Here is a 25,779-nt window from a genome sequence, read left to right as displayed (position 1 = left end):
CCAGTTTTCACAGCTGTATTATCCTCTCATCTGATTTTGACCATAATTACCTGGCAGCTCTCCCATGTCTGCCCCATTCATTGCACATTTGTTATGTCTCCATCCTTATCAAAGCGCCTCATCTGCTCCGTCAGCCTGAACACCACCATAAAACACACACACAGTCCCATTACACTGGCATTGGGCCTGTAGCACAGTCTGTGTACTCCCAAATCCTCCTGCTTTATGTCCATGCTGTGCCCTTCATCAGCTCCAGAGATCAGGCGACCCGCAGCAGAGGAGGAGAGAGAGCAAGCGGCCCCTCCTGTGTCACTGCACTGAGGTAAAAGAGCAGTATTTATAGGACTTACAATGTGATATAAGACTAGAAGAATGCAAGTGTAGCCTTGTACAGGTTATGGCAGGGCGATATGACCACAAATTTTTAAGAAAAAAAAATTGTGATAAGGATATAGACTAAGTGGTGATATACTTAAGGCTACTTAACTGTGATGTCTATATTTGTGGTTTCTTGTTTTGGACAATTTAAGTCTCATTCTTGGTTTTTAGCCTCAGCAGAGTGTCCACTGGCAGTTTTTGAGTATTTAAAGAGGACTTTTTGAAGCTTTCTACCATGTTATTACCATAGACTGTATATGTAAATGGACATTGCTAAACTGCTAGCTGCCGCGTTCCAAATAGGAAATGATCACGTGCGCACTTCCGGCTCTGGCTTCAATTCACTTTTCACAGAAACCTGTCGCCTCTCTCTCTGTAACTGCTGTCATTTTGGTCTTAAAATGTTTGTACTAACCCATTCTAGATGATCGTGGTGTTTTTATTTATCTATTTTGTCCATGATTCACATATGAACATTAAAAACAAACCTGTCAGGGGAAAGAAGGCGCTAAGCTTTGCAAAGCATCTACTGCTAAATTGTGGGGTGGGCTTTAAGGGACGTTACTTTATTTGACTGGACGCTTTGGGTGACGTCACCCTGACTTAGTCCTCTTCTTTATACAGTCTATTGTTATTACGTTCCCTCATCACATGTATATTTGATTAATATAGTGATCTCTCCTAAGACACTTTGATGAAAAAAATGAATCAGTAATCAAATACTGTGAATCTGTCTATTTATTTAAAAGTCAATATTCTGGTATTCTGGGTGTTGGATGTGTGAGATATGAAATGGTCCAATGATACTCGTGGCGTCTGTGAATCATGTCAAATCATCGTCTTTTGTTTACAAATTTTTGGCTGCTTGTACTGTTGTGTCCTTGTGGTCCCTCCTGTAAGACTGTGTTAAGGTGGCCCAAGGCACAACCAGCTGGGGTCATTCAATTACCTCCCCAAATTAGATTCTGTCTGTAAAAATAGTCACAGGAATGGTGAACATAAACATGAGGTCCAGGAGGTTACATTTGTTGTTGTTGTTGTTGTTGTTGTTTTCCACAGTTTGTGCTGCATAATTTATTGAACTCTGGAGTAAAATATGTATATATATATATATATATATATATATATATATATATATATATATATATATATAAATGGGTATACACCAGTGTACTTGGACTCTGGGGGTGAGCTGGGTTATTTGTCTTGCCCAAGGACACAAACATCATTCATTTGTGGGAGATGAAAGTGCCAGCCTGTGGTTCAATGGATCTGACTGCTTTACCAATTATGTTTTTATGTCGAAAGCAGGAATCGAACTGCCAACCTTCAGTTAAGTGAACAAACTCTCTGCGAACTGTCGCCCCAGTAGCTGTTCTGCTGAGGGGCCTGTCTACCATCTGCTTCTCTTTATGGAGATACAGCAAGGTCTGAAATTTTCCATGGCATTACATTAAACTTATCTGTCTTTTATTTATTCAGTAACAAGTGTTTTAGCTGCTTAAAAATACTTTGAAAAACCTTCATTCTTATCGCGAGCTTCTGAGTGAAAGCATTTTGAGTTCTCAAGAGGGACTTAATACGCAAGAAACAAAACACATTTCCAAGTATGTTTTTGACAAGGAAACGTTATATGGTTATACACATTTGCATTAGAACCTTAATGAGATGCACATTTACTATTGTCTCTCTAAATTGATTCAGATTTTCCTTCAACATGAAAACATTTTATTTATTATTTTCTGTGGAGGGGGTGTGTCTTAACTTATTGATCAACTGCCAACAGTGCTGACTTGTGTCTCATGTCTTGTCATTCTAAATCCACTACTTCCTCTCCCTCCATGTGACCTCTTCACCCTTCAACTCCCATATGACCATCCCTTTGCTGTCTGCTCCTCCTCTGCTCTCTCCTGTCAGAATTACCACGTGTGAAACGCCAGCTGCTGTTCTGTGAAGGACATGTCGGCCCGGTTCACGTCTCCAGAGCCCAACTCAAGAGAAAACAAATGACTTCACAATCTTCATGTTCTATAGTCAGCCAGGTGGTGATGGGCATGGGCACTGCAACGTGATCCAGACGCAGCTAGAATGAACACAGGTGAGGTTATTAAGAGCACTTGTACAATCTCCCTCAAAAGGCCAGAAAAAGACTTTTAAATGGTGCAGGCCACTGTTATTCTAAATTACCTTTACAACTGAAATGGCACTGACGTCGCAGCTGCTGTAAGTGCAATTTCCTCTGCCTACAAACAACTTTCCAATTTAGTGCTTTGCTAAAAAAAAAAAAAAAAAAGAGAATAACAAACACGTTTTTGCCAGCAAGGTTTTGTTTATAAGTGCTTTTTTTCCCCCCTGTCTCACAAAATGATTAAAGTCTTTGCAAAAACCGCCAATAGCACCTAATAGAAACATAAACCATTTGAAAACAGACACTTCAAAAAAATCGAATCTTTAAATTGATCTTTAAATCAAAAGTCAAACACTTCACTGCTACTTGAACTACTTCCATCTATGTACATGTAAAATCTGATTGTTGAGTGTTTTTTTTTTTATTTCCACTGTGACTTTACCTGAATGTTGCTTTTTAATATTGCTTATTGTATCTCTTATATTTTTTACATTTTCAACAAACAGGCTGCAAGTGCAAATTCCCCTGCACACACTAAAATGACATTCCCATAGACTTTTGCAGGTATGATGCTTCCTAAGTGATATTGATTGATCCACTGCTACACGTCATTGTGCAGCATGAGGAGCTAATCCATGTCAAATCAAAGTGATGACCCGCAGGTTAAGTGTTCTCATGGAGTAGCTGTCGACTACAACCAAATCCACTCATAACATGCACTGACAGAGCTACTCCTGACTTCACAGAGGATCAATCAAAACAGTGACACGTGAGCAGTTTCCTTTCACTGGAACCAAAAGAAATGGGTTTTCCTCACTTCTTCTATATGACTCATGAGTTAAAGGTGTACTATGTAACTTTTCTAGGGAGATTAGAAGCTATATTGTTTTGAATCAAATGTTCCACAGTATGGAATCAATATCAAACTTGTAAATCTTGCAATTATTCAGTTGTGTTTACAAACAATGTAAAATTTTAAAACTTGGGCTGGAGGCATTACCTGCTTGTTTCCACGGAGATAGATAAGTTTAATTTAAATTTTCAGGCATTGAAGGTCATATACATATGCCTTTACCTAAAATTGATTCTTAAGCTATGTTATAATGTTGTTACCTCCTCAAAAACATACCTGGAGTTGTGTTTTGTTTCAGTCACACATTTGAGTATTTCTGCATTATTAGTGTGTCTACATCGCCAAAACTCAAAATGCTCTGTTCCACATTATGATGTCATGAAGCAGTAATTTTCATGCTAACAGCTCCTTTTACCTTTAGTTCAATAGAGATTGGAAAATCCAGAGCAGAAATTATCCATTGATTCTAGTGAAGGTGTATGGAGTTTAAAAACACTTCCTGTGTGTTTTCTGTTTTCTGTTTTCTGAGAAGAACTCCTAAATATGCAGTTGTGTGTTAAACATTTGTTAGTGAAATACAATTACCTGTATGTTTTTGATGAGGAAACATTACATCATACATAAAAAAAATTTGATATGGGGCCTTTAATGGAGACAAACATATATACATAGTATATTGTATATATTGTTTTTTTTCCCCTTTCTCTTTGTCATTTTGGATCACTGCAAACCTTGGCATATCTGCTATTCAAAATCAAAAGGGTCAATGATCACAATACGATTACATTAGACTCTGAGTCTCTGCTTACAGACCAACATGGTCTGGTAGAAATTGTACTGGATGAAAACAATGTTGGCAGATTTGCTAAAGACCAGTCATATTTTAAGGATGAACAACACAGTGAACAAATTGGGAGATGGGAAATTGAAAGAAAGTAAATGAAATGTTGATCAGTATTGAAAATATGTCAGCGGGTGGAATAGAAAAGTGTAAAAAATGAAATAATGATCAATAGTGTAAAAAGTACATTTCAAAGTAAAGCCAAGTAAAGTGCACACTAATCAAATCAGTGTAAAATGGATTAACAGAGTGTAACAAGACAACAGTATCTGAGAGCTAAAAGAGTGCATCCCAACACTCTGCAGAGCTCCCAACATCTAAGAAGTAAAAATATCCAAGAACTTTGAATAAACCTTGAAATAGTTATTTAAGGACAATTATCAATGTGCTTGTGGATCTGAAACCTAAAAGCTAAAAAAGCTCTTTTGCAAGAAAATTTAATCAAGGTTGTAAAAATGGAAATCATTGTCCGATCTCCACTGAGGCCTTTTTGGCCATTTTAAAGAGTCAGCTGGACAAACTGAATCAGTAAATGACTTCACGCAGTCTGACCCCAACTGTGACACTATTAAATGAACATTTGACAGAAGATTAAATTAAATGGGTAATACAAAAGCTTAAATCAGGAAAGGCAGCAGGAGCAGACTGAGTAATCAGTGAGTACATCAACAACACAACAGAGATGTTCTTGCCCATCTATGTCATTTTATGTAATGGGATTTTGGACAGTTATTCCTGAGAACTGGCTGTTGGACTTAATTGTCTCTATATATAAGAAAGGGGAAACTGACAAACAATTACAGAGGAATTGTGTTCTTGAGTTGTCTTGGAAAATTGTTTACAAATGTGTTTAATAAAAGATTATGCAAATTCTGCAAACATTAAGCAGGGTTTAGAAAAAAATACTAAACAGGTGATTCATTTGTTTTGCTCTTGGAAGAAGAGAATGTTTTGTGCCTTCAGAGATTACAGCAAGGCTTTTGATAGTGAATGGCAAGATCCTTCTGGTACAAACTAGCTAAAGTAAATATTAGAGGAAAATTACAAACGGTAGTAAAAGCATGCATAATAATATAAAGTCATGTGTAGGTGTAAATGGTATCAATCACTATTATTGATTATTCTGTGATCTTAACTGGAATCAGAATGCAATTGCTCTTTGTTTTGTTTGTTAATGACTTAAAATTCAGTTTCTTTCAAAATGGCTGCAAGGCAGTTAAAATTGACACCTATATTATACTCTGATCATGCTCTGATCTATGCAGATGACACTGACGTTATGCCTACATCAAAGACAGGACTGCAAAACACCATGATTACATGTGTGAATACTCTGGCAAATGGAGATAAAAAGTGAATAGCAAAAAATAAATAAATAAATAAATCACAGTATTTGGCAGAAGATAAACAAACAGTAAAAGACTTCATTTAGTGTGTAAACAAAATGCTTTAGAAATTGTACCCTTTTGTACCTACCTTTCAATTACTAAAAGCAGAAACCTCAAAATATCACTGGATGTCACCCTTGATTTATTTGACAAGTTGATAATGCCAGTTATATTTTATGCTTGTGAAGTGTGAGGATTTGAAAAAAAATATATTTTAGAAAAGTTACAACAGTCTTCAATTTTTAAAATATATTTAGAAAGTGAGAACACTCACTTGCAACAGTCTGGTGTATGGTGGACAAGGCAGATTCCCCATCAACATAACTGTTAAAGAGTATTATTGCCTGGGGGAGATTTTTAGAAAATAATCACAACGAACTGGCACCTGCTCCACCTGTACCGTGAGGGACAGTTCAACTGTGCTCTGTCCTATGTCTGGACCTCACAGTCATTCAGCAGTGTTCACTGGCTTAAACTAACAGTGAAACACACCTTAAAAGATCAGCACATTCAAAAGTGGCAAGGCGAAATCAGGGAAATGTCATCCTGTGATGTTTATGTAGAACTGACAAGAGAGTATAAATTTGAAAAATATTTATTTTGTGAAATTCTTAACTACAGGCAGGCCATGTGTCATTTCAGGACTAATAACATCAGGATTCCCAAGGTCACTGTCAGATGTCTGGAGAGATCAATGAGGATTTGTAATTTATGTCCAAGTAAATCAATGGGAGATGAATTTCATGTTTTGCTTGAGTGTCACATTGTGAGGTGATGAAACTCAGAAAGAAGTACATCCCACAGTTTTCTTCAGAGCACTCATCAGAATATAAACTTCTATAATATAAGCTTTAAGCTGGAAAAAAGAAAATGATGTGTAAACCTGGAGCCTATTTGAAATCCATCCATTTTCTTCCACTTATCCGGGGCCTGGTCGCAGGCGCTGCAGGCTAAGCAGGGACTCCCAGACTTCCCTCACCCCAGACACTTCTTCCAGCATCCTACATGGGACTCCAAGGAGTTCCCAGGCCAGCTGAGAGACATAGTGCCTTCAGCTGCCTCTTCCCTGGGGACATGAATGGAACACCTCCCCAGGGAAGCATTCTGGAGGCATCCGGAACAGATGGCAAGCCACCTCAGCTGGCTCCTCTCAACATGGAAGAGCAGAGGCTGTACTTTGAGCTCCTCCTGTGTGTCTGAGCTCCTCACTCTATCTCTAAGGGAGCACTCATTTTGATTGCTATCAACGATCCTTGTCCCTTCGATTATTACCCAAAGCTTATGACTACAGGTGAGGGTGGGAACATAGATTGATTTTGAAATCAAGAGCTTTGCCTTTCAACTCAGCTCCTTCTTTAAGACAGCAGTCTGATACAGCGACCACATCCCTGCAGACACTGCACCGATCCGCCTGTCAATCTCACGCTCCACCCGTCCCTCACTCGTGAGCAAGACCCCGAGATACTTGAACTCCCCCACTTGAGGCAAGGACTCACCATCCACCCAAAGAGGGCAAGCCATCTTTTTCCGGTCGAGAACCATGACCTCGGATTTGGAGGAGCTGATTCTCATCCCAGTCGCTTCACACCACACCGCTGCATGCCCCCTCCCCTCAGTGCATGTTGTCCTGGCTTGATGAAGCCATCAGGTCAAGATCATCTCCTGCAGCAGAGATGAGATCCTGTTGTCCCTGAACTGGATGCCCTCTGGTTCCTGACTGCTCCTAGAAATTCTGTTCATAAATACAATGAACAGAACCTGAAATGCGAACACAGCCCTTAACAACGGGCCCCGGACCCCATATTCCCGGAGCACCCCCCAAAGGACACCATGGACACGGTCAAATACCTTGTTCAGATCCACAAAACACATATGGACTAGTTGGGCAAACTCCCATAAACCCTTGAGCACCCGATGGAGAGTGTAGAGGTGGTTCAGTGTTTCATGAATCCAAGGTTCAACTATCGGTCTATTATTCTCCTCTCTAGTACCGTGGAATAGACCTTACCAGGGAGGCTAAGGAGTGTGAGACTTGGGTTATATTGATGGAAAAACAATAATATTTTTAGTGTATGTTATTTGGTCATAAAGTGATGTTTATGTTTGTGTTCCATACCAAACCATGAGCTAATTACTAAGTGTTGGGGGAAAAAAACGAATAAATAAATTATCCTAAATAAATGTAATGTAATGTACAATAAAGTGTAAAAATACTTTGGTATAATATTTGTAGATGTTGACATACATTCTCCTTAGATTGGACTCTCAGTTCTCACAGGCACTATAGCTTTATTGAGTGCAGGCTCACATTTTCTTGAAACAGACAGATTTGCATTAAAAACATGATGTTAACTGTGCTTCCTCATTCTACTGAATGACTCTGCTCTTATAACACACAGAGAGATGACCTAAGCCCTAGAGACGCAGACTACACAGAAGAACTATGATAAACCTGTGCCAATATGGAGCCTATAGTAAAGAAATATAAGGTGTAACAATAGCTGGAGAGCCAGGTTTGGAGCAGTTTTGCAGTATTACTACTAATAAATGATATCATGAAAAAGATATCATAAAAAGACACTGCACTAACGTGTCCTGCATTGTTAAATTGTTTTTTATATCCTGTTTTCCCATTTTGAAAACCTTGTGTATTGATAACATTGTTCTAACTACATTAAAACTAAAAGAGCATCCTCTTATGTTGTTATGCATGTACATATTTCCACATAGAGGCTACTAAATGAAGTCCTCTCCCACATGGTTTACAGTTTATGTTCTCGCCCACTGTCACATCCTTGAACATGCTTTTAGTTTCATGTCACTGCGCCTGGAAAAGCCACTCTGTATGCTGACAAATGCTTGTACCTGTCTCCTGTCCATGAATAATTCAGTAATGTGTCGTATTTTAAATCCAAATTCACTGTTTCAACAAGTGGAGGAGCTTACATCAAAATCAGATCAAGTTACTGATATGATGGACTGACAACTAGTGCCACAGATCACTGTAGACAGGTTCTCTGTTCACATCAAGTGCCACCTAAGAGAATATTTAGCTCAGCTGAACCAGATCTAAAATGATGCGAAACCATGGATAAAATAGTTCTAAATAGTAATTAACTCAAAGGATGACAAAAACATTGTTAGGCTAGATGTGTCTCTAAATTGATCAGATACTGGGAGGGGCCCTAGCACCACCAGAGGCAGCCCAGGGAGCCTACAACAGCTTGAGAAACACTGAATCATTAGCCTAGATTTCTTTTAAATTAATCACCAATGACTAATGTTGTTTTTGTTAACACAATGACATGTAATGAAGTAAAACAGCAAGTGGCGTCACGCTGTTATCCTCACATGGATGATTATTAAGCTAATTGAATTTTGTAATTGAACCCATTAGGCTAAATGTGGCCCATTGCCAGGTGTAGCCAACGGGGATTATATTTCATTATGAGATATGAAACTGTCAGGTTTAAAATTAGCCTTCCCCCTTTTTTTACTCTCAATTCCTGAGTTCAACAAAGGCCCTATCTTGTCATGATGTGTGTAATTTAGAGCTGTTTTTGCTGAAAGACTGCCTAAGCCTAATATGAAGAGCCCATGTACCATAGACTGTTGGATGGTTTAAGTAATTTACAGTATGTTGGTGCCCCCTTGTGGAATAGTTAAGTAATGACACTTAATAACTCCCGAGCTACTTGAGTCTATTATTGTCACTTGCAGTCACAATGATACCCCCTTTTGCTTTTTTTTTTTTAAAATCCAGGCCTATGTATGTGTATGGGAAATGTAACTAGACTCCTGTAGGACTAAAGAACAATTAAGTAAGAAAGGTGCAGATAAATGGTAGGGCTAAACTCTTTAAGAGGATCACCCCTTTGCTCCCACTCACTACAGTGGCACTGATGGATAGGGATTACTGTGAATAGTAAGTGAAGTGGGAAATGATTGTAAACCTATATTTTTAAAAACTAAATAAGTGTCTCATAACGCTAAGGGCTAAAAACTGTTATTAGTTTGGATTGAGAGGTGCACATGGTCACAGGCTCCAGTCATCTAGGCTAGTCTGCTTGAGTAAAATAATGCTCCTAAGCTACATGATCTTTAAATCTCTGGGTTAATGAGTATGGCATATAGTATTTTCCAACATTGGGGCATAAATAGGCTATTAGATTTGGATCAAGTATTTTCATCATTGTAGTCTAAAATAGTTAGATCTATCTGTTGTAGGCAATACTTGCTATAAAGACAGTGTAGGTTTTTAGGTTATTGTAAAGAAGTGCCCCTTGTTATTTAGTTAATCCTGAGTCACTTGTAAATAAAACACAAGCATGTGATAGTTGTGTATTCCCTTTTCTGCCTTCATCTCTGGTTGAATCCTCTTACAGGTGGATTATGGCTCTATGTCTACAGTGAGAGTGAGCGAGGACAGTCTTACATCTCACAGTTACACTTAAAACTGAAATTCATTCAGTTTTGTACAGTAAATGGACAAAAGACTGCGCCTGAAATGATTGTAGTCTGGACCTACCAGAAGATGAGCTCTGTCTGAGGTGAGTAGTGGCATGGCCTACACGGAAGGTGAACCTACCTAGTGCCACATGTAGTGTATGTTACACAGAAGGGAATGAAGTAGGACCAGGGCAAAAAGTAACACGATATTTTATTAGTTATACTGCAGTCTGTCTATTTATATATTTATTGTTTTTTAGTTGACTGTATACAGTTATATCCGAGGAAAGAAAATGAACTTTTGGTTTTGTTCTCAAGGCTATACTGCTGATTTAAATGAAAGTGGAGCTTGTTTAGAAAGAGGCTGATAGAGAACAGTGTTAAGCAGGTGTCTGAGCCTGAAGGCACTAATGTAATATACTAAATGGGATCTTGGTTGGTCGTAATTAGCCAAGTCCATGCCCTTTCATCGTACTGAAACCAAACAAACATGTAACATAGATATTATTTACATTTGACAGAGCCACAGATGAATCTGACATGGGATTGCTGCACCTGCTTCTAGACAGAGGGCTTTAGTTTAAAACAGTGGAGCAGAGTCAACCATGTCTCCCTATCCCCTCTGGAGCATACTTTCTGGGCTGTGTGTGTGGATGGGAATGGTGCTGGAGACTGAGGTGGACGCTTTTAACACAACTGGATTCAATGGCGGAGGAACACAGTGTGGAGAGTATACAAACCAAGTAAGAACTTAAACAAAATATGATTATTCAAGAGACGCTTGAGGAGATGTTTAGCACTCTTTTGTTGTGTGTTCAATCTCCTCAAGTTAAAATTGTAATCATAGTACTACTCAAAGTATTCTGGCCTCCTTTCAAAACATCTTAAGACATTGATGTGTACCGTATTGTCTCTATAATCGCTACTAACTGCCTCCATTATCTTCAGATTTTGCAATAAAAAATAAAACTGTTCATTTTAATGTTTAGACCAAAGAAACTTTTTGTTTTTTTTTGTTTATTATTATTTGGAGTGTGTAGATTTAAGAATAAAATAAAAATATATAGCTGCCTTTGTTTAATAGTGCTCTAAGTGCCATTTCTTATTTATTCCATTTGTAACTGTTTTGTTTGATTTCTCCCCCACAGTTGACAGAGAATGGTATGTGTCGTATTGTGGCCTCTTTGCCCCAGCTGAGGGGACAGAGGTGCCCTGACATGTTCCGCTGCACAGATGAAGTGTCGTTTTGGCTCCATGAGAACGAGCAGCTGAAGAGGCAGCTGCAGACCCTCAGAGAGACCGTGTCTGAGATGCAGGAAGAGCTCAGGAACCACCGGTATCGCTTAAAGGTCCTGGAGCTACAGGTCATTATGCTGTATCAGTATGCTGGAAAACTGCAGCCTGTATAAATGAATTTGATCCCCATCATCAAACTGAACATGTGATTATGGCCCAAGTTAGTGTTACACATGTGTCTTGAGCAATGATAAATGGAAAGGTTGTTTTAGGAAGCACTTCCAACAAAATATTTGTCAAATCAGTAGGCCTATGTAAACCACTGCTTGTTAGCAGGTAGAGGAAAACACATTATTAACAAAATTCATCAATATATATTTAAATTTTGTGCAATAGCAGAAGGCATCCACAAATGACACTGCATAATAAACTGAATTGACATTTGACAGCTACATCAATCTGACACTTCACTCCCAAAGTGCCTTGTCATAGCTCATGTCTTAACAGCAGGGTACAGTAACAGTCTCTGCACCTTGTCCTTGACCTTACCTGCTAACAGGATTAGCCATGTTACTCCTACATGTAGCTACATGCGTCTTAGTGCTACACAAACAATAACTCAAACACAGGCCACAGGTGGTCAGGGCTCCTGTTCATCATCTGTGACCACATATGTCTCAGTTGTTAAGTTTGGGAATTTTATGATACCTTCTTTTGTTGTTATATTTGATTCATATAATAGACTAAGTCAAAAGCAAAACCATTTAGTCTCTCTCTTATTAAAGCATGTGATGGTGTGCTGACAGAGTGAAGAGAGGACTCACCTGAACATGTCCCTTGAACAGAGACTTCATGATTTGGAGATGCACTACACTGAGGCCACCAGTCTGCTGCACATACAAGGCACCCTCATACTCGACCTGCAGGTGAAAACTCACATTCAGTCTTATCTTAATTTTTTTTAAATGATTTTAGTGATACCATTACCAATTATCATTTCTATTTCTATTTAATAGCAACTTTATTACAAGTTTAGATTTGGTTAAATTATAATTTTTGGGCCCCTCTGGTGGATTCTAGTTTGATTTAAGTCCACACAGGGCTTGATATCAACTTCTTTACTCACTGTGAATTTTCAGTTACTAGCCAGACTTTTTATAGTGACAATGACATAAATTGTACTGTTTATGCAATGCAATGTTTATTTAATGTTTATGCGTTAAATTGAACTACCCAAATGTGACTAAAAATCTTTAAAGTCACGCCCTGCTCCATCTGACAGTGCACCTCTCTTCAGAACCAGGTCCATAATCTAACAGAAGTGGTGGACCGTGTTAAAAGAAGTCCTGGGTGTTTGGTCAATGTCCCTCACCCCAACTCTCTGATGAGTTCTCATGAGTCTCAGCACCATCCAGGTTAGTGCACTTTGCAACCAGGAGAGGGCGCAGGACACGTAACCTATTGTCTTTATTCTTACCTTGCAGAAACACAGCACATTAGGAACTGTCCAACAGACTGTGCCTCTATTTACTACAATGGAGTGAGGAGATCAGGTCTCTACACAGTGGTGCTGGCAGGAGCTCCAGTGGAAGTCTTCTGTGATATGGATACAGATGGTGAGTGACGCGTCACACAAACTTATTAAAAGTTAATTACAACCTGGTTGTCTCGTCGTTGCCCCATCTGTCTTTGAGCTCTCACTAGACCTGCCATATGGTAAACGGTCACAATTTGTATTAAGGCTAGTTCACTTCAGGGAAAGGAGAGTACTGGTAATCTGTGGTTTTGTTTGACACAATATTTCTACTTCTGTGAGTAACATTTCTATTTAAATCATTTGACTCCTGTTAGTTTCAGTTACTCTTTCCACTGTAAGTAGATCTATTGATAAGAAATCTTTATGTTGACAATGAACATATAATTTTGACATGCACTTTTTGCACCTTATCTTTACTGTAGGTGTTTTTAATGTTGCATTAATGTTTAATGTTTTCAAGATATTTTTGAGCAATACAACTGAATAAAAGCTAGATAGATAAGTCGAAATAGATAGTGAAACATTTCAGGTGAGGCAATAACATCTCCATGAAGACAAGCAGATGAAAGTTAGAGCTTTAATAATCAGTACCTGTTTTAAAGTAATAGTAGATTTACACTTAGGTATAATTTGTGGCTACTTCACCCACCTCTGCAGCGTTTCTCCACAGGTCCCTCAAAGTGCTTGTTCTTACTGCCATATCCCTGTGTGCTTCAGGTGGGGGCTGGGCAGTGATTCAGAGGAGAGTGGATGGAACAGTGACCTTTGACCGGACCTGGGGGGACTACAGGGATGGGTTTGGAGATCTGCACTCGGAGTTCTGGTTGGGGAACGACCACATTCATGACCTCACCTCTCAGGGGGAGTACTTGCTGCGTATAGACCTGGAGGACTGGAGCAATAAACACAAACATGCTATCTACCAGAGCTTCAGGTGATGCACAACCAAGCAGCACTACTAACAAACTGACATAAAAAGATTGTCAACTTCAGATTAGTTTTGAATGGTCTTGATCTATATCAGAATTAGCATAAGACGACAAGAAGGTATTAAAAAGCTGAGCCTTTTCCCTAGTTTATTTTGACTTTGAATATGCTGGTATTGTAACGACACTAACAAAAATTCTTTCCCTTGCATGTTGGTGTTCTATAGAGTGGAGGATGAGGAGCACCAGTACCGCCTCCATGTCTCGGGCTTCAGTGGCTCTGTGCCTGACTCGTTTGGATGGTACCACGACAAACAGAGCTTCAGTACTCCAGACAGTGGCAACATCTGTGCGGAGATCTCCCACGGGGGATGGTGGTACAACCAGTGCTTTTATGCCCACCTGAATGGAATTTACTACAGGGTAAAGTATAAAATACATAGGCTTTTATAAAACTCCTGCGAAAAACACAATAATAATGTTTATCACTTGCAGGGAGGCCATTACAGCCCTCGAGGCCGTGGTCCTCTGGGTCCAGATGGGATCGTGTGGCACTCATGGAAAGACTCAGACTATTATTCTCTGCGTAAAGTCACGATGATGGTTCGGCCGCGCTCCTTCAGAAGCCATGTGTCTCCTTAAAGCACTAAGGCAGTAAAGAGCATTTTGATATTTTACACATGTGGATCAAGGATTGAACTTCATTTGTAGAAGGAAGTGACTGATGAGGAATGCACCTATGATAAAGACATGGAGGAGACATGAGTCATGTCAATTATATAACCTCAAAATGCATAATGTAGCAGTATTTAACTACACTATTTCAGAGAATGAAATGTTTTTATATTTTGTGTGCATTTTTTTTTTTAGAAAATGTAATACATGAAAGAACATACTGGTATTTGGTATTTTCAATGTCAATCTTACCAGTGAATGTACATTAGACATACTGTGTATGCAGCTTATGCTTAACACTTTTTAATCTGGATTGAATCTTTGATAAACTCTAAATTGGTGTTATTCATTTAAGAGAGTATAAAGTTATGACATTCCAGTCTGAGTACAGTGTCAGTTCTAAATGGAAGTACATTAAAAAGGTCTATGAGGTCCACATCCAGCTGCATCTAAAGCCTTCCACAGAAAAGTGAGCGCTAAAAGAGCCCTTTGAGTGAGAGAGTGAACAAACACACTCTTTGACCTGCACAGTCAGACCCCTCTGTGTCTCTGAGCCCAGCGTTTAAAGGAGGAGTCCATTTGGGCAACAGGAAAGACACTGTAAGACCAGTGTATAGTACAGGCCATGCATAAGACACTAACAAAGGATAATACACAACATGTAAACATTGACCAGCACAAGTACAAATCATTGTTTAATAAATCAAACAGAATTTCGTTACATATGGTATAGCTCTATACATAAAACATTTATGGAGCAACTGATGGGCTCAAAGTATATAGTTACATTTCTAGTTTTCTTATTACTTACTCAGAATGTCTTATAAGAAGTCATAAGAAAGTAAAAAGTGTACAAGATTAGACTGATTGCAAGCTGGTGAAAGCAGAAGTAAAATTGCATACATCACATATTTTCCGGCTGTGACCAGAGCTTATAATACATTGTTACATTTATTAGTGCTTAATACACCTTCATATAAAACAACTATTTCTAGGGACACGTTTCACCAAAATCTAATCTTTCTTCATTGGGACATTTTCATTTTTTTCACTTTTATTGTGAGCAAAATTAAAAATTAAGTGTAAAATGTAAACTGCAGTATCACAGTATGCTGGTCAGGGCAGACAATTCAAGCACTTTTGTTTTGTTCAATAATATAAGGCACGTGAGGAGGCACTGGAGGAAGGAGATGGGAGTTTCCTGCTATATTTGGAGGAAGTGCAAAGCTGAACAAGACAAGGCTGGGTCAGCAGAAGGCGTGAGCTAATGTACACAAACTTATACTACAACAAACTACAATACTTAACTTTTCAATTTTATTGTAGAGTAATGTGCAAAGGCGCGCGCAATGTGATGAACTAAAACGTGATTTACCGGTACATAGATTTAGAACACACAATTTTAGCAATGCAAGAAAGGACCAGTGCCTTGACAGAGGTGTTATACTTATTCATAGGTTTCAACATCCTGCTACATGCAACATTTTTACTTTAAAACACTATATTATGGAATGGAAAAATTGTTAATTGCTATACCAGGTTCCTAATTTTTTATCATTCTAAAACCTATGGATAATCAGGTGTGGGCAATATTGACCAAAATGATTTATTTAAAAAAAAATGTATTAACTGAACAGACCATCAAATTAATCATAAAGGGAAGACTACACTCATAGTTTCTGTCTCTTTTTGAGTTGACTTTCATTGTAATTATAGATTATATACTTGATATTCTAATTTTATGTATTTTCGAAACAGCAATTGTGATGTTATTTTGTACTTTTTTGAAACATGTGCAACCTCTGCTTATTGCTTTTCTTAAAAATTTGCCTCAGACCTTTGCACAGTACTATTTGCCTAATTACTTTGAAATTATAGCATATTTTACACTGACTTTGGGTCAAAAAATTACGGTCATCTTCTGCTGCTAGAGCCCTGCTGCTAATTCAATTGCTACACATTGTTATATTTTCTAAGGCACAGGTGAATGAAAGTAAAAATTAAATAAAACATGGCCAGAAAAACATAGTACAAACAGGAATATTGGAGGGGTTCTTGTAGTGTGACAGCCGGGCTTCTCACATAGTGGTGAACTGACTGTGTGCATGTCTCAGTTTTGCTGCGATCTAGAAATGTAGAAAAAAATTGTAGAATGCAATGGTTAAATATACAGAATTGCAATGGTTAAATATACAGAATTCTGTTACTACATTAAAAAAAAGTACACATTAGTTTGTTTTTTCTTATGATAAAAAAAGAAAAGATTTTATGAAGGCCAAATTCCTAGAATTTCTATACCAATATGCCAGGGATATTCAAGCCGTTATTGTTCATAAATAGTCTAGTATGCAATCTCTAAAAGGTGCACTAAGCAACTTCTCTGGGTGAGGGCCTGTCACCTGTTTGTTTCCAGGGAGATGATGTTGCTTTGCAAGGAATGTTACACAATATGATATTAAACTGATCCATCTCTGTGGAAACAAGTAGGCGACTCACTCAACCAGGCCATGTTACAGGTAAGATCTGAGACGAGTCTGCTCACAATAAGAATGAATGTTTTTCAAGGTATTTGAATAAATGCACATCCCAGCAAAGCAACATCTCCACAGAGGCAGGCAGGTGAGGGAGCCTTCGCCCAAAAAAATAGTGCACATTTAATTATTAATATAGTCCATTTATGTTACATAGAGCATAGTATTGTGTCTTGCATCTAGAAGAGCCCATAGACATTTAGTGAACCACAGTTGATGAAAATGTTCCTACCGTCTCGTAAAACTTGATTTGCTCCTCGAGGTACTGCTGCATGACCCGGTTGTAGTCATAGATACGGTTACTATGGAAGTGGTTCATTTCAGCTAAAAAAAACAAAACAAACATAAATTAGACATTACTTTGCCAAACAAAATTCCCCTGTAACTATTATTTTGATTGTAATACCTTGTAATGCATAAGACATGGTGCTGACACGTTTGGCCATGGTCACTTTATCCTGAGTGGTGATTTTACCAGCTGCAACCAGTTTGTCACCTTCCTTTACTTTATCTATTGCAGCCTATAATGAATTACAAAGCATTAGAAACAGATGACAGCATAATTAGGAGATTACAGAAATTACAGTGTACCTTATGAACGCCAATGGTGTCAGGGAAGCAGCCCAACAGACCCTTGTATTCATTGTTTGTTTCCATGACAAAGTGGAGATCTTTTTTAGGCTGAAAAACATTGAAGCATTGTATCACTGTCATATCATTATCTAAATAAGACATATGGGTAAAAGAAAATGGCAGCAGGTTCTCAAAGGGAAACTCTATCACTGGTGATACTTCCTGCTTTTACATTTCAATGATTAAACCAAGATTATACTAAGTGGTCTGTCAATACTAAACTTAAATGTGGAACTAGACTGATAAACAAGCTTGACTGAGCAGTTTCACAGGTTCGATAATGCCCACTATGCACAAATTTATTATAGGTCTACTATATTTGTGCTTGAATTCTTTGGCACCTCTATCACTATTACAAAAGGGTTCTGGAGTAGCACAAACTAACCAGGACAACTCCTCAGTTAGCTGCTGAGACACCAAAAGAAACACACGCCATGCCAAAATGACTATCTGAAGTGAAAACACTTATTAGTTCTAAATTATGATTCCCTTCCAATAATTTAATAACGTTAAATGAAATATCTACATCGAACACAGGTGACAATATTACTCTGTTGATGGGGCACTAATATTCAAAAAGGAAATCCACAAATATCTTAATATTGTGTCATAACTGGCCATTAGACAAATTTAATATATTTTACAAGAGTAATTTATTTTTTGCCCTGACGGAAGTCACTGAACTTTGTCCGTTATATGCATTGACCCGGTGATGACCGCATCATAATTGTATAAATCATGTCAAGACTGTTCTTTAGCATGTATGACAGCACAATTACTAGAAATAAATTCAGCCTTGGGATCTTCCTGTTCAGATTAGACAGGCAGGACAAGAGGTCACGACGTAACACAATGTGATGGTCTGAACCGGAAAAACTTGAAAGATGAGCTATGGCACATGATAAAACAACACAACAACAATTTGTTGTTTAGGAATAAACAAAGTGATTACAGTATTGTGGTGTTGCATGCTGTTGCAATACACAGTACCAAACATCACATACTTGTTCTGCAACCAACTGGGCAATCTCCTCATAGGTTTTTCCTGCCTCTGTCATAGCGTCTGTGAGGGTGGCTTCACCTAAACACAAGTTTTGTAATCAGAATGTTTCTTAAGTGCAGTCAGTTTCAACATAACAGTTCACAAATAGCATTATAATTACAACAGCTACCTCAGCTACAGGTACAGAGCAGATATTGTGTTTTCAAAATTTGAAAAGGGTGTTTAATAATAATAATAATAATAACAGCTTTTAATATGAAAGTTTCTAGACTAAAATGGACTGGACTGCTTAGATTCTGGGGCATTTGGAGACTACTGTATCTTTTATAAACATAATTTACACCTGAATATGTATAATTAGGTAATAACTGAATACCAACAACCGAAAGAGCATTTATAGCAAAAAAAAAAAAAAAAGTAAAATAACTCATACTGGTATTTACCCTGGTAACCGCTGCTGGTGAAAACAGATGACAGGTTTTGGAAAGCCTTGCCGATTCTCTGATACTCCTTAGGCAATGCTATGATGGGACACAAACACAACAGTCAATGTGTTGGGTTTACAAAATAATACGTGTTATGGTAAATAGTAATTAGGAGGCAGAGTGTAAGAAAGGGTGAGAGAACAGAAAACATGCATTAAATAACATACGGCCTGTGCATCTCTTCCAGTGCTCATGGCCCACAGTGAGGATCTCCTTCACACCATCGTCCATGGCTTTCGTAAACCTGCTGAACTGCTCACACTTCTGCTCCCTGAGGGGAAACAGCAAATCAACCCATTTTTATTTAATAATTATGTATTTTAGTTTTTAAATTTTGGTTGTTGTTGAAAGAAGGTTGGACTTACACTTCCAGTGTGTCCAGGTCTGGAGCTTCAGGCTCTATTGTGGAAAAAATCATGACCCCAACAGTCTCATCTTTCTCTGCTTTTCTCTTGCCCATTTTCCAATCCTAAGGAAATAATAATGACAAAAGTACTAAGACAAATTTTCAAATAATTACATTCTGCACAAGAAAATTTGAAGAAAAACATGTTTCACAAATGTGAATTAAAAAGCATCATCAAGAATACTACATGACAGCTATTCCTATATTATGTCAAAATATAAAAGTAGCATCTGAAAATCAGCTCTCGTTTCTGAGTAGATTCTGCAGACCTGACTGGGTGACAGGGACCGAAAAGTTGTACTAATAAAAGTCAGTCAAGAGTGAGACAGTGTGCGGAGTCTTCTTAAAAAAGCTTTCAGTTAAGTGTCTAAAAATTAGGTATTTCAAACCTGATCTATTTGAAAAACAGTGATTTGCAGAACTTTAAGGATTAAGCTGTGTTTCTTTAATGTAAACATGTTAAAATCTAGTACACACCTTCTCATCTTTGTAGGTGAGAAAAAGTTGAAACACTTCACTATTTGAAACAACCGGGTGCCGACACATTCTGGTCATCCAGCCCTGCAACCGCTCCATACGCATTTTAATAAACTCCTCTTCAAAACGTCCTAGACACACACAGGAATTGGATTTTCAACACTTCTCTAAGCATGTTAAAAATGTAAGTATTTCATGTAAGGTACCTGTCACTTGCTTGTCTGGTAAAGATGGGATGGGAATGGCTGACCCAAATTTGTCCAGAAGTCTCTCGTAAAGCCAATCAAAGTGCTTGTATCTGTGATTGACAGGTCTATTTGTGGTCTATAAAACATGAATGATTACCAAAAAAAATGCTTTTGTATACATAATATAATTTAAATATTGTAATTATTTATCTATTAGATTTGAGCCTTTATTTGAATACTTACATTGGGTGTTATTTGATATTCAATGTAACTCTTGAGGCCATACATCTTTGAGCCTTTTTTAGGGTCAGCTACAACACAGTCTAGCTGTGTGTCTGGGTAAGACCAAACTGCGCCAACTTCTCCCATCTGAACATAAATTAAAAGATAACAGATGTTATTACAATAACACTAAAGAGCTTGTTGGGTTTGAAGAGCATACTTACATAAATTGGTAGCCTCTCTTTGCCTTTAGTAAGTTGTTTGCAAAGGAGGTATAGCTCTGGACCAGACTTTGAGAAGGGAAACCTGCCCGGACACAGAATATATGTATATGTAAAAATATGTATGTATTTTCTTACAAAGTCACATGATCATTGTTCTGTTGGTGCGCTCTTACTTATTGAGGGATATTTTCATTGTGTGAGCTCTCTGCATGGCTCCGCCCTCTCCAGCTTCAGACTCCGCATAACCTCCAGATCTGTCGTCCCACTCATCATCCCACTCATCATCTTCTGCTCCTATCACACATTACATATATACTGTTTAAATAAAGCAAGGAACAGTATTACAAGACATGGGACCAGTGCATGCCATAGGACAAACTTAAAACATACTGAACATGTGTTTTTGCCATGTGTCACACTGAGAAAACATTTAGTGGCAAAAGAAGTCTGAACATGTCCACGATTGTACAAGCACATGCTGTTATTTGTTCACACAGATCAAACATTTGTTACTATATGCTCAAAACTTCTAACAGACAAGATACAGGATACCTGTGTAATCAATCAAATAAGGATATGGGCCTTTGGAGAGAAAGAAAAGGCAGGTTTTTAATAGATGTCTTTTGAGTTAACTCTTAGCATGTGTGGATGTCTCATATGTTTTACATTTCCTTTTCGTACAGTGGCAAAAAAAACTACAGTTGTTTTTATGTCATGTATATTGTGCATGATGATAATAATACAGTTAAAATATGTCTTACCTGGCCCTTGATAAGCCTGAGGATGACCATGGGACCCAGAGCTCCAAGGGTCCGGCGCCGCACTCCTTCCAGTCTGAGTGCCCTCTGGGTTGGACGCCCAGTTGTTGGAAGATCCTCCCGAAGGATCGGCATTCCAAGTTGACCAGGGATCATTACCATTACTTGCCTGAGGGAAATAGAGTATGACAATGTTATAACTGGCAGATTACATATTAGTAATCCTTTTTATGGATGGGGCATAAAGGAACTGAAAAAGTCTATTGTTTTTTCGTTTAACTTCTGTGTATCCAATGAAGATTTCAGAATACAGTAACAGCAAACAGTACCAGCAAGTGTCATGTATTAGGAGAAATTTCTATCATGCAGTTAACTTAAGTAAAGGAAAAAAAACTTTATGGCACTGTTGTACACTCTACAACTAAAGAAAATGTTATGGTTTATATGCAGAATAGGCAATGATACAAAACCAATACCAAAATTGCACTTCCTAATACTGAAAAAAAAACAACAAGCCTTGCAACACACATCACTTGTTAGAGTAAAAAATAAGTTATTTATGCAAAAACAACAATATAAATGGAGGTACAGAATTTAAACTTTAATTTAATTCATAAGTAATACCAGTCAAAAGTTTGTACAACTTTCGATATCAAAACGGTTTCCAAACCTTTGCCTGGTATGAAATTAATACTTAATAATAATAAGTAATACAACAAGTAATAATATTATTGATTAAAGTAAGAATAGAATAGTGACATTTTAACTGGTGCTGATTTGAAAACTGTGTGTGCTTGTTAATCAGTAATAAGTGACAACATGCCAAGGCAAACTGATCAAAGGAAGGGTAGCAGAGTCATTTTGGGCTCATTCTTTGGCTCTGCTTTCCACCTTTTACAGGTAGTTACCTCGCCTGGGAAAGAAAAGAAGGGAGAGAGTGGGGTGTCTGGGGTATCAGGCTGGGGACTCAAACCCCCAGTGTCCACCTTGAGAGGAAGAAAACGTGATGGTGATGTTATAGTTAGGAGAAGTAAAAATCCATCTACTCTGTGAGGGGAAGAGTGACTCAATTGCTGATGCGTTTCCTTCTGTACTCTAGAACTTGATGACCTCAAAACATTGGACGAGTCACAATTGTTCCCAATTCTGTCTAAGTTCTGCTTACAATTACTGCCAATGATTAAAAAAACAATGTTACTCAAAACTAAGTGACACCTGGTTTCTTTTCTGCAAAATGTTACAACATAGATAAAAATAAATTAGCTGATAGAAATTCACTTCTGCTTTTTAACTTTTAATAAAACCAACATGAACACAGACCACATACTGACAAATGTAAAGGAGTAAAAGTGAACCTGATTTGGAGGCGGTGCAGAAGCCGGAGCAAAGGCGTCAAAGAAGGACAGGTCTGGAGCGGCTACATTTCCTGGATTGGGAGCAGGAGGTGCTGCAGCGGGAAAAGACGGTAATGATGCAGTCACCTGGGCATGGAGAAGGACGAGCATTAAAACACCAAAGCAGGCAGAACAGATTTAACAGTAAAAACAGACTTCTAGGCAGACTTTTCATCAATGTCATTTAACATAAAAGTAAAATAGTGTATTCATCCAAAACTGGCTCCAAACCATGTGCTATTACTGACAGAGGATTATATGTACTAGACCCCTAAGATATCACTGATGAATTGAAACAATTCAATCTCAATATGATTAAAAACTGATATACTGCACAGAGCTAGCATAACTGCATTAAATGTAGGTCCCATGTAGGTCTATGACATGCATTTGTGCTTTACAAGCCTTTCATGTGCAACACTGGACATTATTCATTCAGCTGGTGATGGTAAGCTACTTTTGTGTCCACAGCTTCCTTTTGGTAGGTAGATTAACAGAAGCAAGATTATGATCACCATTCATTCACTTCACTCGCACATAAGCAAGCTGAGTGAAGTGAAATTTATGCATTCAAATCTCCACTACTATTCTTGAGTTTCAATATTTACTATTTGTATATGACACTACCGGGCATTTTCAAATACACTACTTCTTAATTATCTGTCAGACATATAGGCTGCATTGTATAATGTTGGGCTGAACTAACAGTGTCCGTTTTAAAATAAACCTTAAGTGTATTATGACAGTGAATCACATCCACATGATGAAGTTACTGAAAAAAATTGTCACAAATGCAAACATCGGCAAAACATAAATGGTCCAGTGTTAGAACTTTCAGGGTAAACAAATCTATTTGAATGTCTTGGCATTGCTAATATGTTTAAGAAGCATTGCTTCCTGTAGACAGAAAGTCTGTTCTTACCTCAATATAGTCTTCTGGTACTAGTCCTACTTCCCCTCTGGAGTTTTGTGCTTCCACCCAACCACCTCCAATACTCTACAAAGGGCAGGTGATGTCACAAATAAGTATTTCTTGTAGCAACCCATTTTTCCATGGCAACAACTGTTTGTCTACGGTACGACTGTTTATTTTAGCTGAGAAAAACAAGTCTTGAAACAGTAGCTACAGATTGGATGTACTTTGATTAGAAAACTATGTAGGTCAACAGACATGGGGTGACCTTTGAACTCTCATAGAGCAGCAAGAATGACATCATAGATTTCCTGTTTATACACTGTACCAGTACAGTGTTTTCAAGTGTGAGCATGTAGCCACTATCAGGTTGACTCAATGTCAACACAAGGCCTACCTGATTGGTAATTGTGATTGTCTCATTTTCTTTAACTGTCAACTCATTGTTGCCAGGTTCTGCAGAGAAGTCGTATAAAACTTTTGCCTGAAAAGAGAAATGCAGTATTTTACATATTATTTAAATCTGAGGTCAAACTCAAACAAGTAGAGCAGGTTTTTTTCTGTTTTTGCTGACTCTTGAAATTCCTTTTCATTAGTATCAACAACAAACACAGACAAACACTGTGGTTCAAATTGCAACTCAGTTGCAAAATATAGTATAATATAACTGTAGAAACTCTTGTATTATGGACTACTACCAATACTCTATAACTTAATGTGAGTGATAAGCACATAATATATAGGCTATAGGACTACTGATCGTTGAAATTTAGCTGTCAGTTATTAAAGGTATTAAGATGTATGGTGTAGCTTTGCAGCTTCAGTTTATTTTAAAAGTTGTGTCATTAATATTTCTCATTGATAAAATGTACACCTCCCTTTCTCTAAAAGACTCAATAAGCAAAAATCTGAAATGGACTACAATTCCCAGGATTCACCGGGAGCACAAATGACCCACACTGGAAAGGTAGTAAAATGTCACAAGACACTGCTGGAGAACGCACATTTTCCATGTCGTTAGCATAACTTAAAAAAAAAAAAGATGTGTATGTGCATCCGTGACACGTCTCTACACCAAAGCAATCAAAAGAGAAACTTTCAAGAAGCAACAGACAAATTCTGACTAATAGCTAAACAATCTTGAAAAGCTGCAGAAGTCGGTGCCTCCGCGAGCCTGGCCAGCAGGCGGGTTGCTACAGTCCCTAAAAACAGCAGCCAACTAAAAGCTAAAGCCACACAACACAATTTTTAAACTCTTTATCTGTCTTTACAACACAAATTACCAACCTTTACTGCCATTGTCGAAACAGTTGACCAATCATTACCAAAACAGGCCCAGAGCTCTTAGGATTTCCGCTCCTCAGCTGGACATTTTCCCCGCTGCTTTTGAGCTGAAAAGGAAGAAGCTACCACACTTTTCCTACGAGACAACGGCTCCAGAACAAACTTTAACACATTACAAAACGCGTAAAATCCTCCTGAACATAAAAAACAACTCTAAATCGAGAAATATAGGGCTGATTGTGCCAGCAAGTTGTTTGAACGCGTATGGAAGCACTGACAGCAACGGGGAGGGAGTGACCTGAGAAAAAACCGGAAAAAGTATCACAAGTGACTCATTTGAACGATACAGCGGTGACAAAAGCACAAATGTGTTTCTTATTTTCCACAATCTTTTGAAATATCAATCAACAAGTAACACTATTATTGCAGACATATATATTGTGATATGTAGCCTGTAATGGACATTTTTTTAGTTAGTAGTTACCAATAGTTACCAATGCCAACTGTACATTTTTATCATTATAATTTCTAGTTATTTTCATAGTTAGCTCAAGAAATTTTGTCAAAGCAATTGCTTCTGTAATTCTGATTAATTGCCTGCATGTTGTTGACATCTGGTACAAAAGCCAAAGGGAGGAACCACACGGGGAGGGCCCTTTTGTGTAAGACAATAGCGACCTCTGTTGGTTTAAATATGGCATTACACTAACTGATTATCTGATCTCAACCCAACCTACCTGTCCTGAACTTTCTGGGTTCATTATTATTTAGTTAGTTAAATACCTTTTTGTTCCAGTATTAAGCTATAGTTAGATAAATTTGGTTACAATGATTACATCATAATCATAGA

The 25,779-nt window shown here is 38.0% G+C and overlaps 2 protein-coding genes across 5 annotated transcripts; one reads left to right on the top strand and one right to left on the bottom strand.

Moving 5' to 3' along the window:
* Positions 1-10,696: 10,696 nt before the first annotated feature.
* Positions 10,697-14,584, top strand: si:ch211-203k16.3 (techylectin-5A). Its single transcript, XM_033990587.2, has 8 exons — positions 10,697-10,780; positions 11,186-11,401; positions 12,080-12,199; positions 12,571-12,688; positions 12,758-12,889; positions 13,528-13,744; positions 13,964-14,159; positions 14,232-14,584. Exons 1-8 carry the CDS (start codon positions 10,697-10,699, stop codon positions 14,376-14,378), a joined length of 1,230 nt encoding a protein of 409 aa, XP_033846478.1. The 3' UTR covers positions 14,379-14,584.
* A 509-nt stretch (positions 14,585-15,093) lies between these two features.
* On the bottom strand, positions 15,094-25,240 carry snx9b (sorting nexin 9b). Of its 4 annotated transcripts, XM_055232254.1 has the most exons (20): positions 24,933-25,205; positions 24,043-24,129; positions 23,655-23,729; positions 22,694-22,819; positions 22,247-22,324; positions 21,342-21,507; positions 21,133-21,162; positions 20,754-20,874; positions 20,581-20,662; positions 20,378-20,503; positions 20,153-20,270; positions 19,947-20,077; positions 19,429-19,532; positions 19,231-19,334; positions 19,022-19,099; positions 18,580-18,656; positions 17,534-17,623; positions 17,349-17,463; positions 17,175-17,266; positions 15,094-16,537 (listed from the first exon to the last, which is right to left on the bottom strand). In XM_055232254.1, the coding sequence occupies exons 1-20, from the start codon at positions 24,942-24,944 to the stop codon at positions 16,490-16,492; spliced, it is 1,860 nt and encodes a 619-aa protein (XP_055088229.1). In that variant the 5' UTR covers positions 24,945-25,205; the 3' UTR covers positions 15,094-16,489. The 4 variants fall into 4 exon arrangements, with proteins under 4 accessions (XP_055088229.1, XP_033846636.1, XP_055088230.1 ...); XM_033990745.2 differs by lacking the exon at positions 21,133-21,162 and having other exon boundaries at positions 24,933-25,201; XM_055232255.1 differs by lacking the exon at positions 22,247-22,324 and having other exon boundaries at positions 24,933-25,201.
* Positions 25,241-25,779: the final 539 nt, after the last annotated feature.

Source organism: Periophthalmus magnuspinnatus, chromosome 24, assembly GCF_009829125.3.
Source record: "Periophthalmus magnuspinnatus isolate fPerMag1 chromosome 24, fPerMag1.2.pri, whole genome shotgun sequence".
NCBI classification, from domain to species: domain Eukaryota; kingdom Metazoa; phylum Chordata; class Actinopteri; order Gobiiformes; family Gobiidae; genus Periophthalmus; species Periophthalmus magnuspinnatus.
The sequence above is the reverse complement of the archived record's forward strand: the minus strand, read 5'-3'. Positions and strand labels throughout refer to the sequence as shown.

Bases quoted from the DNA above. Each gene is read 5' to 3' on its own strand.
- snx9b (XM_055232254.1), bottom strand. The intron at 20,504-20,580 runs GTAAGTATGCTC...ATTTATGTTCAG, and splicing joins AAGAGAGGCTACCAATTTAT to ATGGGAGAAGTTGGCGCAGT. The intron at 20,078-20,152 runs GTACCTTACATG...GTGTGTGTCTAG, and splicing joins ACCAGACAAGCAAGTGACAG to GACGTTTTGAAGAGGAGTTT.
- si:ch211-203k16.3 (XM_033990587.2), top strand. From the start codon at position 10,697: ATGGTGCTGGAGACTGAGGTGGACGCTTTTAACACAACTGGATTCAAT. The intron at 12,890-13,527 runs GTGAGTGACGCG...TGTGTGCTTCAG, and splicing joins CTGTGATATGGATACAGATG to GTGGGGGCTGGGCAGTGATT. The intron at 13,745-13,963 runs GTGATGCACAAC...GGTGTTCTATAG, and splicing joins GCTATCTACCAGAGCTTCAG to AGTGGAGGATGAGGAGCACC.